Raw genomic sequence first — 20,619 nt, 5'->3', positions numbered from 1 at the left:
CCCTGCGTGCGAAGACCGTCGAGATGGGCTCCCCACGCGTACTCCGAGGAGTCCGTGGTCAGGACCTTGCGAAAAGGCGGAGTGCGGAACAATAGCCCCATGGACAGATTTGAAGAGTCTGTCCACCAACGCAGCGATTTCCGCAAGGGCGGAGTCACCGAAATGAGGCGAGACACCGGGTCGCACTCCTGACGCCACTGGGACGCGAGGGTCCACTGAGGGATCCTCAGATGTAGCCTCGCAAACGGCGTGACATGTACCGTCGAGGCCATATGGCCCAGCAGCATCATCATGCGCTTGGCCGACACCCTCGATAGTTGAGAGACCTGGCGGCTCATCCGTACCAAGGCTTCCAACCGCTGGGTCGGCAGGTAGGAGCGTAGGCGCACCGTGTCCAGCACCGCACCTATGAATTGAAGAGACTGCGACGGCCTCAACTGAGACTTTGGAAAGTTTATCTCGAACCCGAGAGTTTGCAGGAAGGTAATAGACTGTCGGGTCGCTGAGATAACCCCCTCCCTGGTCGGGGCTTTGATGAGCCAATCGTCCAGGTAAGGGAACACGTGGAGTCCCCGTGACCTGAGGGCTGCTGCAACCACCACCATGCACTTCGTGAATACTCGTGGGGACGCGGCCAGGCCGAAGGGCAGTACCCTGTACTGGAGGTGGAGGTCCCCCACCTGGAATCGTAAGAATCTTCGACAGGCGGGGTGCACCGGAACATGGGTGTATGCTTCCTTCAGGTCGAGGGAGCACATCCAGTCCCCTTCCTCCAAGAGGGGATACAGAACCGGGAGAGATAGCATTCGAAACTTCTCCCGGGCCAGGAATTTGTTGAGCTTCCTGAGGTCCAATATGGGGCGCAGGTCCCCGGTCTTTTTTGGGACCAAAAAGTAGCGGGAGTAAAACCCCGTACCCCACTGGTCCTTGGGGACCGGCTCGACCGCCCGAAGCTTCAAGAGGGCTTTGGCTTCGGTTATAAGGGTCGGCAGCTGCGAACGGTTGCAGGGGACTAGACTCGGGGGACTGTCCGGCGGCGAGGACACAAAGTTGAGCGAGTAGCCCTCGGAGACGATCCGGAGCACCCAAGCGTCTGAGGTAATCCCGGTCCATGCCTCCCGGAAGGACCGGAGACGGCCCCCGATAGGAAGGGGTTCCTGTGAAAGTGCGGAGGGGAACCCGCCCCGTCCGCTCAGCCCGTCAAAAGGAAGGCGCTGGCTTAGAAGGGCCCTGCGCCGGGGCTTGGGTTTGTCCCCCTCTGCCTCGTTGAGACGGACGTCTCGGAGGCGGCCTCGAGAAAGCCGGGGTCGACTTCTGAGGGTATCGGCGCGGCGGAGGCCGAAAGGGTTTCTGAGGCGGGGGCCTAGGTTTGGGGCGGACCAGGGATGCTAGAGAGCGCTCCTGTTCCGACAAGCGTTTTGTCGCCGCATCCAACGACTCGTCGAATAGCTCGGACCCCACACAAGGCAAGTCTGCCAGGCGTTCCTGCAGGTTTGGGTCCATGTCGAGGGTGCGAAGCCAGGCCAAGCGGCGCATGGCCACCGCGAGGGCCGACACCCTCGAAACCAGCTCAAAGGCGTCGTACACTGCATGGAATAGGTACAACCGCAATTGAGACAGGTTGGACATAAACTTGTCGAATCCTGCTCTTTGGGAGTCCGGTAACGAGTTTCGATATTGAGGAAGATCCTTCACCATACCCCGCAAATAGGAGGAAAAGGTGAAGGCGTAATTTAGAACCCTGGTGGCCATCAGGGAATTTGAATAGAGGCGACGGCCAAACTTGTCCAGGGTCCGCCCTTCCCTGCCTGGTGGAACCGTCGCAGAAACCCGTGAGGGCTGTGACTTTTTAAGAGCTGACTCCACCAGAAGGGACTGGTGTGAGAGCTGCGCCTTATCGAACCCTTTAGGAGGAATCGTTCTATACTTCGATTCCATTTTTGAAGGTACAGACGTGACTGTAAGAGGGTTTGACAAGTTCTTCAGCCAGGTCTGCAGAAGGACGCTGTTGAGAGGGAGTCTAGGCACCTCTCTAGGAGGAGTGGGGAGGTCCTGTTCCTCCAAAAATTCTTTGGAATACCGAGAACATACCATCTGGTCAATCCCCAGGGCTTGGGCCATGTCCTGAACGAAGGATGAAAATGAGGACGGCCTAGCCTGGGGAGACGGGGTTCTTGACCGCCCCAACGAGGAGAGGGGGGAGGCCTCATGGGAATAATGAGGATCCCTAACCGATCCCGAATCCCAGGATCCCCTCTCGAGGACCCTCGAGGGGGAAGGGGAAGTTGTCCTCCTCGCAGAGCCCTTGGGTGAGGACCCCGGGGTTCGTGGGACACTTTCCCGTTTCCTCGGCGAGGCGGCCCGGGAAGATTTCCCACGAGGTGAGCGGAGGAGCCTCGGATTGTCGAGGCGCAACTCCGACACCTGCAGCGCCTCGCCCCCGAACGACGAGGAACGGTCGCGCCGAGGCGAGCCTCGAGGTCGCTTAGACTTCCTCGATCGACGCCCTGTTCGAGGTCGCGTCGAGGGCGAGGCGTGTCTGGAAGACCCGGAGGAAGAGGAGGAAAGACGGCGCACTCTGCGCAACTTTTCTTTGGGCCTTACACTCCGCTCAGGGGGTTCCCCCGAGGTCGAGGTCCGGGGCGGGGCCGGGACCGAGGTGAATGGGGTCACTGTACCCGAGACCGAGGTCGCCGAGGTCGGGGCTCCCGCGGTCGATGGGGCCGAGGCCGGGGCCTCCGAGACCGGAGGCGCTCCGGCCGAGGTCGAGGCCGCCGGGACCGCAGCACGCTGCAACACTTCCAGGGCTCCCGATAGCTCCGATGAGATCAGAGCTCGGAGGAGATCCTGGAAGGCCGGAATCCCCACGAAGGTGGGGAGTTCCGAGTCCGGGGCACACTCCCTGGAGGGCGACCTCGGTCTCGAGTATTCCCTCGGGGTGTGCGGAGTCGAGGTCCGATGCGGGGCCGGGGTCGACCCACCCGCTTTGGCCTGACTCGAGGATGGCTTCTTTGCTGAAGGGGATGGAACAGAGGACTTACCCGAAGCTTGCTTCACTGACGACGCCTTCGAGGATGAGGGTCGGGGCGAGGCCGAGGCCCCTGAGGACGCCGAGGCCGAGGTCAAGGCCGGGGCCGAAGCCGGGGCCGACGTCGAGGCCTTAGGCGGCGCGTCGACGGCGAACAAATCCGCCATTCTGGCCTTGCGGCGACGTAGGGCCCTGTTTTGGAAGGTAGAGCAGCGATCACACGACTCTGTCGGATGTTCGGGCCCCAGACAGACAATGCACCACCGGTGAGGGTCAGTGATGGAAAGCAACCTCTCGCACCGGCTGCACTTTTTGAATCCCGTAACAGGACGGGACATCCACGAAGAAAACGAAGAAGGCCGGGAACGTACCGACGTCCCCGGCCACGGCTTCCGGGAGCCCCCGGAGCCAGACGAAAACGAAATACTTTTTTTTTTTTTTTTTTTTTTGAAAAGAACCGAAAAGAAAAAGCAGTACCGCGAACTAATTCGATGGAAAAATAAACCAAACGCGGCAGCTAGAAGGCAAAAACACTGGAGCTCAGATCCACAGGGCTTTCTTGCTCCGCGGAAAAATTTGAACTGAGGACCACGAGGTGGGATGCGCCCTCTAGTGGGCGAGAAGGCACGCACATGCGTGGTGCAGTGTGCAAACTTGAAACTTCTTCAAGTTTGCTTGAAAAGCTGTCCGCGCCGGGGCTCCGTAGATGACGTCACCCACATGTGAGAATATCATGCCTGCTTGTCCTGGGATAAAGTAGTATATTAGTTGTGTTGATAAAAATTTATAAACAAAAGAGGCTCTGGTAAAAACCCGTTTACAAAGTGTGTATTCTTCCCAATTAATATTTCCAAATTAATAAAGTCTTTTTGCTTATTTGTAAATGGATTTCTACCAGAGCCTTTAATTCAGTAGCATAATTAAATGAAATAACTATTTCTGAAGTTTATAGGGACGGGCGGGGACGGAGGGGATTCCTCACGGGGACGGGCGGGGACGGAGGACATTCCTCGCGGGGACGGGTGGAGACGGAGGGATTCCTCACGGGGACGGGTGGGATTCCTCACGGGGACGGGTGGGGACGGGTGAGACTTTGGCGGGGACGGGTGGGATTTCTGTCCCCGCGCAACTCTCTAGTCCGCAATTAAGATATGTGGCGCGGCGGGAGGCGAGTGTGCCGGTGTCTGCTTTGCAGCTCACCTGGCAACAGGGCCGGACTGGCCATTGGGAGGACCGGGCATTGTCCCGGTGGGCTGCTGCCCATCCTCCTGTGCTGGCTGCAGTCCTGTGAGTGGATGTTTAGCCTGCCTGTCTTCCCCTTAGTCTCCTATGAGCCAGGCAGTGTGTGAGGGGGAAGTTGGGGGAGGAAGAGAAGCTTCACACTGAGTCTGTCACAGGAACTCAGTGAGGCTGTAGTGTGACTCCACATGTGACATCTGTAATCAGGAACAGTTCCTAGTTCTCCCATGCTAGAGAGGTGAGGATATGGGGGGATGTTAATGTGTCTAATAATGTGCTCCTCTGTAAAAACCTCTGTATCTTCCATGGGGGACATGCTAAATTCGAGGAAATAAAAAAGCTGCTTATGATGATTGCATAGAGAAGTTCAGTAAGCTGAGAGGAGGGCTGGGCTCTCTGTGAACAACCAACACACTAATTCTCTGCGCTGTACCTTATGGAAAACTCAATATAGCAAAAAACAGTAAAGTGTATATGTGGCCCTTCACAGTGCTTTTGTAAACATCATAATAAAATAACAGAGGCTCCAATAATGAAAAATAAAAGTCCTTTTCCCATACACTCAGGTTGCACAAGTCCGGTTTTCACCTGGACAGTATATTTTTTGACCAAAACGGATGTCTACAATTAGTAAAATTCCCCAATCACATATTTTTTTATGGGGACGGATTTGTATACAGCACTTCATTAAATTTTTTTTATTATACAAATTTTATCTTTTTGTAGACTTGAAGTCTTGAACAAAGAAAATTAGTACAGCAAAAAAAGCAAAAACAGATAGTGGAAGACCATTCCAAGAGGCCTGGACAGAGACATATGGAGTGATTGAACGCAGTGGGAAAGCATTGTGTATTATGTGTAATGAAAGTGTTGTGTCTTGCACATCAAGTGTCAAACGTCACTTTGAGACCAACCATAACAGTGTTGCTGAACTTGGTTTAGCTCAAAGAAAAGAGTTCCTTGTAGGAAAATTAAAGAAATATCACTCCCAGTCTCTTAGTTTTAGCAACTATCTTTCAAAAACTAATCATCTTACAGTTGCCAGCTTTCAAATTTCACTGTGCATGGCAAAACATGGTAAGCCCCTCTCTGATGGAGATTTTATCAAAAAGGCAATTTTGGCTGGGAGTAATTCACTCTTCCATGATTTCCAAAACAAGGATAAAATTGTGCAGCGCATCTCTGAGATGCCGCTAAGCAGAAATACTGCAAAAGGTAGGGTTCTGCGAATGGCTGCTGATGTTAGTCAACAGCTTACTTGCGACTTACAAAAAGCACCCTTCTATTCCATGTGCTTGGATGAAAGTACAGATATTACTAACCATGCAAGACTAGCGCTCATTTTGCGTTATGTTACTGGTGACATCATGAGAGAAGAGCTGGTAAAACTGCTGTCTTTGCCTGGAAGAACACAAGGGATAGATATCCACAATGCTGTGATGGAGGCTTTTTCATCACTAGACATAAGTCCAGAAAAAGTGGTTTCAGTTACTAGCGATGGAGCACCTAGCATGGTGGGGACAACATCAGGATTCATTCATTTCTTTGCTAAGGAAGCAAAACATCCACTGATTCAATTTCACTGCATAATACATCAAGAGGCTCTCTGCGCCAAAGAAAGCAGCAAAAAACTTGACGATGTCCTCAAAGATGTAACAAAAATGGTGAACTTCATCATGGCGCGTGCTCTTAATTTTCGACAATTTCAAGCCCTTCTTGATGAGGTTCAGGCACAATATAACACTTTACTGATGTACAATAATGTCTGGTGGCTGAGCAGAGGACGAGTGTTAGAGAGATTTGTGGCCTGCTTGGAAGAAGTTAGGCTATTTATGAACGAAAAGGGGGAAGACTATCCTCAACTCACCAACATGGCCTGGCTTACCAACCTCATGTTCTTTACAGATTTTACTAACCACTTTAATGTACTAAACAAAAAATTACAAGGCATAGGAAAAACAGCAGAAAGCATGTTTAGTGACATCAAAGCTTTTGAGAGAAAATTGCATGTTTTTGAAAAAGACCTTGAGAGTGGACAGCTAAAATATTTTCCCAACCTAAAAATACATTTGGATAATTCTACAACATTTGTGGACAGTCATAAAAAACACCAGGAAATCCACAAAGCATATTCCACCATTGTAGCCGAAGCAAAGGAGAATTTTAGTAAAAGATTTTCTCAGTTCCGTAAGATGGAGACAGCCCTTTCATTTATAACTTCCCCAGAAAAGTCCACATTTGAAGATCTTGATCTTTCCTGCTTACAGTGGTTGGATATTCAAAATTTGGAAATGGAGCTATTGGAATTTCAAGAAAGCTCTATCTGGATAAGTAAATTCAATGACCTGTGTGCGGCTCTTGAACGTATTGAGTGTGAAAGGGTGACAAATGAAATCACTGCTAGCAGTTCTGAAAATGAAATCCTAAAAGCGTGGAATTCTCTGCCAGACAATTTTAAGTCCATGAAAGCACTTGGGATTGCTCTTCTTACTTTGTTTGGGTCATCCTATGCTTGTGAGCAGCTGTTTTCGGCTTTGAATCATATAAAATCTGATGCTAGAAACAGATTAACGGATGACATGAGTGCTGCATGTGTTGCTCTGAAATTAACGCACTATGAGCCAAGGATTGACAATTTATCAGCATGCATCACATTAATTTTTTTCAGAGCATGCCCAATGCATATGTTTACATGAAACAGTGTTTTCAGTTTGCAGTTAAGACACTTTCTAAGTTATTTAAATATTATTTAAAGATGTTATTTAAAAAAGGGACTTTACATGGCCCTGTTGTATTCCAATCTGGAATTTCCAATAAAAACGGTTGGTTTAATTGAAAGCTCTTTTGTTTTCTTTACATCATATTATTAGAAATGTAATGATTTAACTATTTTCTAATTTGATTGTAAATTTTACAAAAAAACATGTATAGACTCTTTGGGAATACACACCGAGTCTTGACACAGTTAACAGTTTTAACTTTTTTTTTACTCAGGATACATTTGACATGTTATATGAATAATACATTTAAAATATATTGTGTAACTGAATCAAATTCTTCCTAAATTCATTAAATTGAATGAAATCATTAAAACATTATAAATTGCCAATAAATTGAAATGAAAACCAAAGGATTGTGAATCAAATTGATTCTCTGACAATACAAAGATTCCAACCTTTAAAAATGATGTTACATAGTTCAGGCAACTTTATAAAGAGTTTTTAGATACTAAAATCTTGTTATTAAGGTTTAATTGACGTGCTGGCACTTTGAGGAAATTCTTTGGTTTTGTGCGGCAGTTTGGGCACTCGGGCTCAAAAAGGTTAGCCATCACTGTCTTAGTTGGTACAGTCTGGCTATGGATTTTTTGTTTTTTTAATTTATAAATTTCAATCATTACATTGTCACATTAAACAAAGGAAAAAAAGGCATTCCTTAAACATTGACATTACATAATCATTCCATACATAATTCCTTTCCAAGCCCACATTAATGGGGAGAGATGATAGAATTTGAAAGACAAATTTTATAAGTAAAAAAAAAAGGAATAATTTTCACGATTCACCCTTGTGAATACCGAAATATTCCTTACTCAATAGGGATTATTAATTTTCCTCCTCTTATTTCTCAGTAGTAAAACATAAACCTCTTAATTACTGACTCATTTCTGTTCTCTAGCAATTAAAAATTGTTGTAATTGTATGGGATCCCAAAATACAAATTCAATGTCCTGTAACTTGATAAGACATTTACACAGAAATTTTAAATAAAACGATGCCTCAAGAGATAAAACTCTAGCTTTTAGTTTCAAAAATTCTTTCCTCCTTAATTGCGTAGCTCTAGAGACATCTGAAAAAATTCTAACCAGGTCACCACAAAATTTTATTAACCTATTTTTAAAGTATAATTTCATTATTAGCATCTTATCTAGCTCACTCATGCATGTTATCACCAGAGTGGACCGTCTCTGGATCACATCCTGACTATCTTCCAAAACCTCTGTCAAATTAATTTCAGTCAATACCAAATGGTTCACCTCCTGGGCGGGTTCTAATTTTTTTTGAGGAACATAATAATTATTAATGGGAAAATTCTCCACATTGGGTAACTTTTTTAATTTAATTTAATTTTTTTTATTTTCTTATTTATATACCACTTATATCCTAAGTGGTTTACATTCAGGTACTTTATCATATTTCCCTATCTGTCCCGGTGGGCTCAAACTCTATCTAGTGTACCTGGGGCAATGAGGGGATTAAGTGACTTGCCCAAGGTCACAAGGAACAGCGAGGGATTTGAACCCACAACCTCAGGGTGCTGAGGCTGTAGCTCTAACCACTGTACCACACACTCCCATTCCCAGAACTTCTTTAAAAACTTTCTTTAATAGAATTTCAGGTGATAGTAAATGAGTTACTGGGAAGTTAACTAAGCGGAGATTCCTCGCTCTATACATATTTTCCATTACTTCCATTTTAGAGTGTATCACCGTAGAATCCTTAACAGCAGATACTGAGACAGCTTGAAGTGTAGTACATTGAACTTCCACCACATTTAACCGTTTATCCAAACAACCCAAATTGGAATCCACATTGTCTATCTTATGAGAAACAGACTGAAAATTTCACTTTGTTTCACTGTTGACCTGAGAAACCTTTCTACTCTAGAAATACCTAACCACAAGTCTTTCAAGGTAATATCTTGTGTTTCCTCCGTTAGTGGTTGATCCTCCACTACACCTGAAAAATCAAGTGACTTAGGTATTTCAGTAAAAATTAACTTATTTGTTTGGGTGGAGGATGCCACATGTTCAGTGGAACTAGTAGGATTTATATTCCTACTATCACTTGATACTGGGGGAAGGGGAGGAGTTCATTCGAGGGGACTCATTGAAGCACCCGATATAGAAGAATTCATAGTAAGTGCTACAACTGAGGGATTGTCCGTTAATAGTGTCAAGTGCCTGTCCATAGGGCCAGATACAGCCGGTGTTGAACTCTGAGGTTTAATTTTCCTTTTCCCCATGTTCAAGCTAATCAGAAATTATGAAAAAAAGTATAATACAGCCTTATTTCCAGCTCCTCGTGGCTCCCAAGGGGCAAAACGTGCCCCTTAGGGCACGCCCCTGCAGCTGCAGCATCAATTTGAAGTGTTAGAGACGGACCCTATGATGTCAGGGGTCCGTCTCTTGCAGTGCCTGGCCGGCAAGCAGCCACAGGTAAAACATTGGCTGCTGCTGCGGAAAGCACTGGGGCTGCAGAACAGTCACCTCTGGTATCCCTCACAGGCTAGGTTTTAATTTACCTCGTCAGGCTAAGGTTTCCTTTCCACACATTACCCACTTTTATGTATAGGTTTCTTTGCATTTCACTTTTTTCAGTTTTTGTCCCCTCTCTTTGTTTGCCACTAGCTCACTGATGTCACACTGATGCCACGTCTCCCCATTTTGTTCTTTAATGCCGGTTTTCCTGCGGCGGTCTTTTGATTTAGCGACTAGCAGTACGGCGCAACCCACGCCAGCAGCGCTGCTTCTATCAAGTAAGTACTGTTATGGCATTTTTCGGATGCACCATCCTTATATTTATGTACTATTCTTCCTTTATGTTTAATTATTATTTTACTACTGTGTTTAAGCCAAGAGTCCACTGGCTCTATTTCGTCTTCCATTTTTTAAGCTGGACCAATTTTCGTTTGTCATATTTTTTTTGCTATTTTTCTTGCCATCGAGTCTTTCATCATTGTTTATATTAATAATCATTCCTGTAGGCCAGGGGTAGGCAATTCCGGTCCTCAAGAACCAGAGCCAGGTCAGGTTTTCAGGATATCCACAATAAATATGCATGAGATAGATTTGCATCTCAAGGAGACAGTGCATGCAGATCCATCTCATACATATTCATTGTGGATATCCTGAAAACCTGACCTGGCTCCGACTGTAGGCATTACATTGTGCCGTTCTAGATATTCACTTTATTTTTTTTTCATGGCCATTCCGGTTATTTAACCGGGACCAGATGGCATCCATCCGAGGGTCATCAAGGAACTGAAAGGGACTATAGCTGAACTGCTTCAACTAGTAGCCAACCTGTTGATCAAATCGGGAAAGATTCCGGAAGACTGGAAAGTGGTGAATGTTACACCGATCTTCAAAAAGGGTTCGAGGGGAGATCCGGGAAACTACATACCGGTGAGTCTAACCTCGGTACCGGGAAAGATGATAGAGGCACTGATAAAGGACCACATCATTGATCACCTTCACGGATACGGTCTGATGAGGACCAGCCAGCACGGTTTCAGCAAAGGCAGATCTTGTTTGACGAACTTGCTGCACTTTTTCAAGGGAGTAAACAGGCAGATAGACAAGGGCGACCCGGTGAACGTTGTATATCTGGATTTTCAGAAGGCGTTCGACAAGGTTCCGCATGAACGACTACTTTGAAAAATTGCAAGCCATGGAATCGAGGGTGAAATATTAACGTTGATCAAAAACTGGCTGGAGTATAGGAAACGGAGAGTGGGGGTAAATGGACAATACTCGGACTGGAAGAGCATCACCAGTGGGGTGCCGCATGGCTCGGTGCTTGGACATGCGTTCTTCAACATCTTTATAAATGATCTGGACATTGGTACGACGAGTGAGGTGATTAAATTTGCGGACAATATGAAGTTATTCAGAGTAGTGAAGACACAGGGGGATTGTGAAGATCTGCAATATGACATAATCAAGCTTGAGAAATGGGCATCGACATGACAAATGAGGTTCAACATGGATAAGTGTAAAGTGATGCATATCGGGAACAAAAATCTCAAGCACAAATACAGGATGTCCAGGGCGGCACTTGGAGAGACCTCCCAGGAAAGAGACTTGGGAGTTCTGATTGACAAGTCGATGAAGCCGTCTGCACAATGCGCAGCGGTGGTAAAAAGGATGTACAGAATGCTAGGAATGATTAAGAAGGGGATCATGAGCAGATCGGAGAGGGTTATCATGCCGGTGTACTGGGCCATGGTGTGCCCTCACCTGGAGTACTGCATCCAGCACTGGTCACCGTACATGAAGGACACGGTACTACTCAAAAGGGTCCAGATAAGAGCGACTAAAATGGTTAAGGGGCAGGAGGAGTTGCCGTACAACAAAAGCTTAGAGAAACTGGGCCTCTTTTCCCTCTTACAGAGGAGATTGAGAGGCGACATGATCGAAACATTCAAGGTACTGAATGGAATAGACTTAGTAGATAAGGACAGGTCGTTCACCCTCTCCAAGGTAGGGAGAACGAGAGGGCACTCTCTAAAATTGATAGGAGATAGATTTCGTACGAACGTAAGGAAGTTCTTCTTCACCCAGAATGTTAAGAACATAAGAAGTTGCCTCCGTTGGGTCAGACCAGAGGTTCTTCCTGCCCAGCGGTCTGCCCATCAGGCCTATCACCTGTGCAGTGGTCCCTGACTATTCCTATAACCTACCTCTACTCCTATCTGTACCCCTCAATTCCCTTATCTTCTAGGAACCTATCCAAACCTTCTTTGAAGCCCTATAACGTGCTCTGGCCTATCACAGCCTCCGGAAGCGTGTTCCATGTGTCCACCACCCTCTGGGTAAAAAAGAATTTCCTAGCGTTTGTTCTAAACCTGCCCCCTTTTAATTTCTCCGAGTGCCCCCTTGTACTTGTGATTCCCCACAGTGTGAAGAATTTGTCCCTGTCTACCTTTTCTATGCCGTTCAGGATTTTGAAGGTTTCTATCATGTCTCCTCTAAGTCTCCGCTTTTCCAGGGAGAATAGCCCCAGCTTTTTCAACCTGTCAGCATATGAGAAGTTTTCCATAACCTTTATCAGTTTAGTCGCTCTTCTCTGGACTCCCTCAAGTACTGTCATGTCCTTCCTGAGGTACGGCGACCAGTACTGGACACAGTATTCCAGATGTGGGCGCACCATTGCACGATACAGTGGCAGGATGATTTCCTTCGTCCTGGTCGTGATACCCTTCTTAATGATACCCAACATTTTGTTTGCTTTCCTTGAGGCCGTCGCGCACTGTGCCGACGCCTTCAATGTTGTATCTACCATCACCCCCAGGTCTCTTTCAAGGTTACTTACCCCTAGCAGTGATCCCCCCATTTTGTTGCTGAACATTGGGTTCTTTTTCCCTACATGCATGACCTTGCATTTCTCTATGCTAAAGCTCATTTGCCACTTTTTTGCCCACTCTTCCAGTATCGTTAGGTCCCTTTGCAGGTCTTCGCAGTCTTCCGCGGTTCTAACCCTGCTGCAGAGTTTGGTGTCATCCGCAAATTTAATAATCTCACATTTTGTTCCTGCCTCCAGGTCGTTAATAAATATATTGAACAGGAGCGGTCCCAGCACTGACCCCTGTGGAACTCCGCTCGTGACCCATAGCTAGTGTGAGTAATGGCCCTTTACTCCAACCCTCTGTTTCTTGCCTGCCAGCCAGTTTTTAATCCATCGGTGGACATCCCCTTGCACCCCGTGGTTCCACAGCTTCTTAAGCAGCCGTTCGTGTGGTACCTTGTCGAAGGCTTTTTGGAAGTCAAGGTAAATGATGTCTATGGATTCCCCTTTATCCATCTGGCTGTTTATCCCCTCAAAGAAGTACAGTAAGTTTGTGAGGCACGATCTTCCCTTGCAGAAGCCCTGCTGGCTCGCATTCAGCTGTCCATTATTTTCTATGTATTCACAGATGCTGTCCTTGACCAGTGCTTCCATCATCTTTCCTGGAACTGAGGTCAAGCTCACCGGCCTGTAGTTTCCCGGGTCACCCCTTGAACCCTTCTTAAAGATGGGCGTGACATTTGCTATTTTCCAGTCCTCCGGGATCTCCCCAGTTTTTAAGGATAGGTTACATATCTGGCGAAGTGGTTCCGCTATTTCGTTCCTTAGCTCTTTGAGTACCCTTGGGTGGATGCCGTCCGGACCTGGTGATTTGTTGCTCTTTAGTCTGTCTATCTGTCGGAGGACATTCTCTTGGCTTACCTCTAGTTGGACCAGCTTTTCATCCTGATCCCCATTTATGATCTCCTCGGGTTCTGGAATATTGGATGTGTCCTCTCTCGTGAAGACTGACGAGAAGAACTTATTTAACCTGTCAGCTATCTCTTTTTCCTCCTTTACCACTCCCTTCTTGTCTCCATCATCCAATGGCCCCACTTCCTCCCTGGCCGGTTGCTTCCCCTTCACGTACCTGAAGAATGATTTGAAGTTTGTTGCTTCCCCCGCCAGTCTCTCCTCATATTCTCTCTTTGCTTTCCTAACTACTCGGTGACATTCCCTTTGGTGTCTTTTGTGCTCCTTCTGGTTGTCCTTTGTTTGGTCCTTTTTCCATTTTCTGAACGATGCTTTCTTGTCACTTATCGCCTTTTTCACTGCATTTGTCATCCACACTGGGTTTTTGGTTCGATTCTTTTTGCACCCTTTCCTGAACCTGGGGACGTACAGGTTCTGTGCTTCGTGCTCCGTGCCCTTGAGTAGGGACCAGGCTTTTTCTACGGTCTCCATCTTCCCTGAGTTGCCGCTGAGTTTCTTTTTCACCATTTTCCTCATGGCATCGTAATTCCTTTTTCTGAAATTGAGTGCTGTCGTTGTGGTTCTTGTCACCTTTGATGATCCACTTTCTAGCTTGTACTGGATCATGTTGTGATCGCTGTTTCCTAGTGGCGCTAGTACCACAACCTCTTTTGCGGATCTCCCTAGCCCGTTGAGGATTAGGTCAAGAGTGGCATCTCCCCGTGTTGGTTCCATGACCAGCTGTTCCATGAAACAGTCCCTCATAGCCACCAGGAATTTGATCTCCCTCGTGCAGTTTGAGTGTCCAATACTCTATCCCAGGGTAGTTGAAGTCCCCCACCACCACTACACTTCCGCTTTTGCATACCTGCCTCAATTCAGTCTCCAGGTCCTGGTCGATTGCTTCCGGTTGTCCAGGTGGGCGATAGTACAGACCCAATTTTATGTCTGCTCCAGTTCCTCCATGTAGCTTAACCTATAGTGATTCCAAGCCGTCCGCCCTTACTGTTGTTTCCATCCTGGTTGAAGGAATGGAGTCCTTTATATATATCGCTATTCCTCCACCCTTCTTGTGTGTCCTGTCTGTCCTGTAGAGTTTATACCCTGGTATGACCACATCCCATTTGTTGTCATCAGACCACCATGTTTCTGTGACTCCAATTATGTCTAGGTCCTTCTTACTGGCTATGACTTCCAGCTCTCCCATTTTGGCTCTTAGGCTCCTAGCATTAGTGTATAGGCAATTTAAGTCCCGGTTGTTTGCCTTTCTTGCTGGTTTTCCTCGTGGTTTGGCGCTCCTGCCGACCCCCTCATGGGTTGCCAGTCCCCGAGCCTTGTTTCGTTCATCCTCGTCCTGCGGTGTGTCTATCTCGTCCTCAGCCTGCTTCCCCATTTTTGGATGCCCCTCTGGCTCCTGTCGTTCTCTCTTAATCCTGCTTGCTAGTTTCATTTGTGCCTTGGGCCCCTGCATTGCGTCCTTGGGTCCTTTTTCCAAAAGTTCCCACTCAGTCCAGAGCCCTCTTTTACAATTCCCTGGCTCAGTATCCTTGTTTGATACTTTTGTCCGATGTGTCGAGGTCAGATCGACTATCGGCTTTCCCTTTCTCCTCAGTTTAAAGCCAAGTCTATGCCGCTCTGGACGTTGTGTGCCAGCATCCTTGTCCCAGCCGTGCTCAGGTGCAGTCCGTCCCTCCTGTAGAGCTTGTTCTTCCCCAAAAAAGTTGTCCAGTTCCGTACAAAGTGGAAACCCTCCTCTTTGCACCATCTCCTCAGCCAACCGTTTATTGCTTGCAGCTCGGTCTGCCTCCTTGCATCCGCCCTCGGTACTGGCAGGATCTCTGAGAAGGCTATCTTCCTTGTCCTCAGCTTCAGTTTCCTCCCCAGGATCTTGAACTGCTCAGTTAGTGTAGTCCTGTTGTAGTTCCTCCTGTTGATGTCGTTGGTTCCAACGTGGATTATTACTGCTGTCTCCTCTGTCTCAGCTCCTTCCAGGATTCTCTCAATTCTGTTGACGACGTCCTTCGTTCTTGCCCCCGGGAGACATGTCACTAGTCAGTCCTCTCTCCCTCCTGCTATGTGACTGTCCACTTCTCTCAGGATTGAGCCTCCCACCACGATTGCAGATTTCCCCTCCTCAGCTGTCTCTCTGGTCTCAGGTCCGTATCAGTGGCTCGGTCTGCTAATCCTTCCTCCGGGTTCTGTTGGGTCTCCACCTCCTCTGCCTGTCCAGATCCTCCGCAAGGTCCTACTCCCATGGTGTCTGGTAGATTCTGTCCTCCAAATGTTGGTTCCCTTCTGATTTGCTGGTGGTCCTGTGCCTCCACCATCCTTCAGGCCTCCTCGATGAATTTCTCGAGCTCTCTAACTTGCTCCATGATGTGGCTCTCTCTGGTGGTATCCTCAGTTGCCCAGCACGGTTCCTCTATGGTGCAGAGTCCCTCCAGCACCTGAACCCTGACCTGCAGTCTCCCGACCTCCTTCAGGCTATCCAGTTCCTGGCAGCGACCGCATATGTATGCCTGCCTCCCGGAGGGGAGGTAGTCATACATATGACACTCGGTGCAGTATACTGGATAGCTCTGCTGGGTTCCTGCTTCCTCCATTTCTCTTTTCTTGCTCCTATGGTCCCTCGGTGTGTAGGAGTGGTGCCCGGCGTGCAGCTAGCTTGCCCCCTGGGTGTCCTGTGGTTAGCGACTTGGCTCTTCTGAAGGCTCTTCGCAAAGGCGCTCTCGCTAAGGCGAGCGCCTTTACCGCTCGCCTTCGCCGCGCACCGAACGGCTGCGCGCCGTTGGCTCGCCTCCTTTTAAGGAGGAGGGGGGCCTGGGCACCTACTGCTGATGTGGTGGGGGTGGACGGAGCTACTCTCGCCGCTGCTCTGATGTGCTGTTACCTCCTTGCGCTTCTCCTCGTGTCTCCTCTGTCTCCCTAGCGCTTCTCCTTCCTCTCGTGCCCGCTTGCACTCCTTCGCCTGCCTGTCCTCTGCAGCCACTCACCGTCGGCTCGCCTCCTTTTAAGGAGGAGGGGGGCCCGGACGCCTACTGCTGACGCAGTGGGGGTGGGCGGAGCTACTCTCGCCGCTGCCCCGATGTGCTGTTACCTCCTTGCACTTCTCCTCATGTCTCCTCTGTCTCCCTAGCGCATCTCCTTCCTCTCCCTCGTGCCCGCTTGCACTCCTTCGCCTGCCTGTCCTCTGCAGCCGCTCACCGTCGGCTCGCCTCCTTTTAAGGAGGAGGGGGGCCCGGACGCCTACTGCTGACGCGGTGGGGGTGGGCGGAGCTACTCTCGCCGCTGCTCCGATGTGCTGTTACCTCCTTGCGCTTCTCCTCGTGTCTCCTCTGTCTCCCTAGCACTTCTCCTTCCTCTCCCTCGTGCCCGCTTGCACTCCTTCGCCTGCCTGTCCTCTGCAGCCACTCACCGTCGGCTCGCCTCCTTTTAAGGAGGAGGGGGGCCCGGACGCCTACTGCTGACGCAGTGGGGGTGGGCGGAGCTACTCTCGCCGCTGCCCCGATGTGCTGTTACCTCCTTGCACTTCTCCTCATGTCTCCTCTGTCTCCCTAGCGCATCTCCTTCCTCTCCCTCGTGCCCGCTTGCACTCCTTCGCCTGCCTGTCCTCTGCAGCCGCTCACCGTCGGCTCGCCTCCTTTTAAGGAGGAGGGGGGCCCGGACGCCTACTGCTGACGCGGTGGGGGTGGGCGGAGCTACTCTCGCCGCTGCTCCGATGTGCTGTTACCTCCTTGCGCTTCTCCTCGTGTCTCCTCTGTCTCCCTAGCACTTCTCCTTCCTCTCCCTCGTGCCCGCTTGCACTCCTTCGCCTGCCTGTCCTCTGCAGCTGGTAGAAAACTGGAATGCTCTTCCAGAGTTTGTCATAGGGGAAAACACCATCCAGGGATTCAAGACAAAGTTAGACAAGTTCCTGCTGAACCGGAACGTACGCAGGTAGGGCTAGTCTCAGGGCGCTAGTCTTTGACCAGAGGGCCGCCGCGTGAGCAGACTGCTGGGCACGATGGACCACTGGTCTGACCCAGCAGCGGTAATTCTTATGTTTTTATCTTATGTTCTTAAGATCCCATGATGGGAAAGGAGGTCGTACTGGAAGCCTGATACCAAGTGCACCCTTCAGGAATCTGGCTATGTCTAGATAAGACATCAGATTAGCACTGTGGTTTTGAGTTCTGAAACATGAGAAACTTGCTACTTGGACTCTAAGGGAAGCTACTATAAACCCCTTGTCAAGGCCAGCTTAGAGGAAAGCTAACACCACAGAGACTGGAGCCAAAATCGTTCCACATTTTCCTTGGTGCACCAATGTTGGAAAGTCTCCCAAGCTGAGACTGTTGTTGACATCTTAGAGTTAAGGAAGGTGGCAATGACCATTTCTGAGTACTCCTTGCATACTAATGCTTCACATTCAATAGCAAAGTGATCTGGATCTATAACCACTTGACCTGAGAAAGAAGGTCCGGTTGCACCTGTAACCTGAGACCTGTCTGAAGGCGCACCAGATCCACATACACAGTCTGTGTGGCCAGTCTGGAGCCACCAGAATGACCTTCCCCGATGACTTGCAACCTTTGGAGGATTTGGCCTATCGTAGACTACAGAGGAAACATGTATAACAGCATGCTCTGTAGCCAAGGCTTGACCAGAGCATCCAGACCCAAACTTCTGGGCTCAGACCTTTGACTGAAAAACCTGTCTGCTTTCTTGTTCTCTGCTGTCGCCATAAGGTCAAACACTGGCCGACCACAGCGATGAACGACAGCTTGGAAGGCTGACGCCGACAATGGGACTGCTTTTGTTCAGAATGACACACCTATTGCACTAGAAAAAGAGCTTAGGTTCTTACCTTGCTAATATTTTTTCTAGTAGATAGATGTGCCATTCTGGACCCCCCCCCCTTTCATTTATTTCTTATGTCTGTCTACTGTCTCACTCAGAATATTCTTCTCCATGGCTGTAATTTGGATGGCCGTTAGACCTTAGGGGCATGAAGAGGAGTTTATCATTGGGGGCACTGATTGAGGTCCATTATTGCTTCTGTTAGCATGGTTGTTTCTGTGTTTTGATTGTTGATGGTTCATATGTTTGTTATATTTAGAGCAGAACAGACTTGTTAGTTGGGGAAGTTTCTCTATATCCCTACTTCACATATGTTTTACAAAAGGGCACTTGCCTGCTTTGGAGCTAACTGTAGGAGGCAGCAGAACCCTCTGTGAAGTAGGAGGGATTCAGAAGAAATCCAGAGTAGATTCCTTCTGCAAGACTCATGGCTACAGGGAAATTACCCGCTTGTCCAGAATGGCACACCTATCTACTAGAAAAGATATTAGCAAGGTAAGAACCTAATCTCTTTTTCTATATTGCCACCCTCCCACCTAACAATTCAACTGGAAAGAACAGCGATGGATTTAAACACCTTAGTATGCATCTTGTTTAGTCCGTATCTTCTCTGTTTTCAGTAGGTGATAGATAGTCTCTCTTGAGCTTCTGGTTTTTTCTACTGCTATAGCTCCTGTTCTGGGTTTCCTAGTTTAGTTGAGCATAGGCGTGTTTAGACTAATTTGGTGCCTACTCTAGGGCAGGGCTGCCCAAGTCCAATCATCGAGATCTACTGGCAGGCCAAGTTTTCAGGATATCCACAATGAACATGCATAAGAAAAATTTGCTACCAAGAAGGCAGTGCAGGCAAATCTCTCATGCATATCCATTGTGGATATCCTGAAAACCTGACCTGTCAGTAGATCTCGAGGAACGGACTTGGGCAGCCCTGCTCCAGGGGTACACCTGGTGGTGCTGGGTCCCCAAACCCCTTTCTGCTGCTTTCTTTATTCTCCTTCCTCATAGAAAAAGTCACAAGCAGAATGAGAGCAGAAATTCTGCTTTTGCAGCTGTTAAAGGAAGGGGACTTACTTTTGCACTGATGCCGCTATTAGGCTGGTTACCTTCTGAGTGAGTTTGACAAGTAGAGTTAACAAATTGGGTGAGGACTTTAATTTTAATGCTCTGTTGGTTTCAGTTTCATTTAGTTTTTCTTTGTGGCAGAGGCTTAGCACAGCTCTCACTGCAGGGAGTCTGGGCAGCATCAGAGCTGACTGCAGCTGGGGTTTCTTCTCAACTGTGTCACAAACAATGTTGGGGGGCAGCAGAGCAGTTGGTTTCCTGTTCAGAATAACTTTTGTCACACATTTCTAAGGTTTCTCTTTCCAGTTCTGCTGCTCCTTCAGTCTCCCGAGACTTCAGTATTGATGTTCAGTGTTATTCACTGAATACAGTGAAAAGGTGCTCTTCTTATTTGCCAAGACAGAGTAGACTCATAAAGAAAATGTGCTCTGCTGCAGAGAAGAGAGAGAATGGATTTCTGAATGGAGCTAAGGTTTATCTCAGAAGTTTCTGAGATCCTTGCCTCCCCCTCCTCAGACCACTGAGGTAAGCACTCCTGAGAAAAGCCTGAAATTGATGATGATATTCTGTTTATTATTATTTCTTATATTGAATGGGAAGATATTAAGTGCTTTTTCTCTCTATGGGGGTATATCTCTGTTACTGGTTAGCACTCAGTTATCAAGGCTCCTAAGCTGGGTTTTCTCACCAGAACCCTGGAAACTCAAAGCCTATTTTCTTTTTTTTAAATTATAAATCTTTATTGAAAACATTTTTATTACATAAAAGAAACACTCACACCTTACTTAAGAATACAGTCATACAGGCTTCGTTCTGGCAAGCCTATTTCTGCTGGGGGGGGCGCTAGTGAGCAGCAATGGAGAAGGACGCGTGACGCAAGAGCTCCAGCAGCAATTCTACATAAATCGATAAAAACTCCATTTTAGCACTTATATACTCGAGTTTTTTGGGCCCCGGAGTGCTGTTAAATATGTCTACAGTAAAGCCTGGTAAGCGTAAAAGTACCGAACCTCCTTCGCTGCAAAAAAAATGCTGTTGGCAAATTGGATGACACTTCATGGGCCTCCATAATGGAGGAACTAAGATCGATTCATGATTTACTAATTGATATTAAACAGGACATCTCAGATATGAGAGACGATCTTAATAATCTTCGAGAGGAGTTTGGCAGTGTCAAACAACGAACAGACACCTTAGAACTGAAAATGTAGTCTTTGGAGGACTCTATAAAGGTACTCATGAAGCAGACTTCTCGAATATCTCAACTTGAAATCGCGCTGGAACACACTAATAACAAAGCCAAGCGTAACAGTTTTCGTATTTTTGGCTTACCTGAGGGGAGAGAGGCGTGCGATCTCACTGATTTTCTGGCGGCTCTTCTGCCTGAGCTATTGAAAATCCCGGCCGAAACAAAGATAGATTTGGATACAG

General features: G+C 47.9%; 1 protein-coding gene across 7 annotated transcripts in view; it reads left to right on the top strand.

The window, feature by feature from the left end:
* Positions 1-20,619, top strand: part of GFOD2 (glucose-fructose oxidoreductase domain containing 2) — a 191,674-nt gene that overhangs the window by 138,385 nt on the left and 32,670 nt on the right. Inside the window, exon 2 of one of the 7 annotated variants that reach the window (XM_033943752.1) lies at positions 9,678-9,805. The exons of the other annotated variants lie outside the window; for them this stretch is intronic. Within the exon in view, the coding sequence (XP_033799643.1) occupies positions 9,724-9,805 (82 nt within the window). The 5' untranslated portion in view covers positions 9,678-9,723. The remainder of the gene's footprint in view (positions 1-9,677; positions 9,806-20,619) is intronic. 7 annotated transcript variants of the gene reach the window in all.

The sequence above is a fragment of the Geotrypetes seraphini genome, chromosome 4 (genome assembly GCF_902459505.1).
Source record: "Geotrypetes seraphini chromosome 4, aGeoSer1.1, whole genome shotgun sequence".
In the NCBI taxonomy this organism is placed as follows: Eukaryota; Metazoa; Chordata; class Amphibia; order Gymnophiona; family Dermophiidae; genus Geotrypetes; species Geotrypetes seraphini.
Note: the sequence above shows the minus strand (reverse complement) of the source record. Positions and strands in the feature narration are given on the sequence as shown.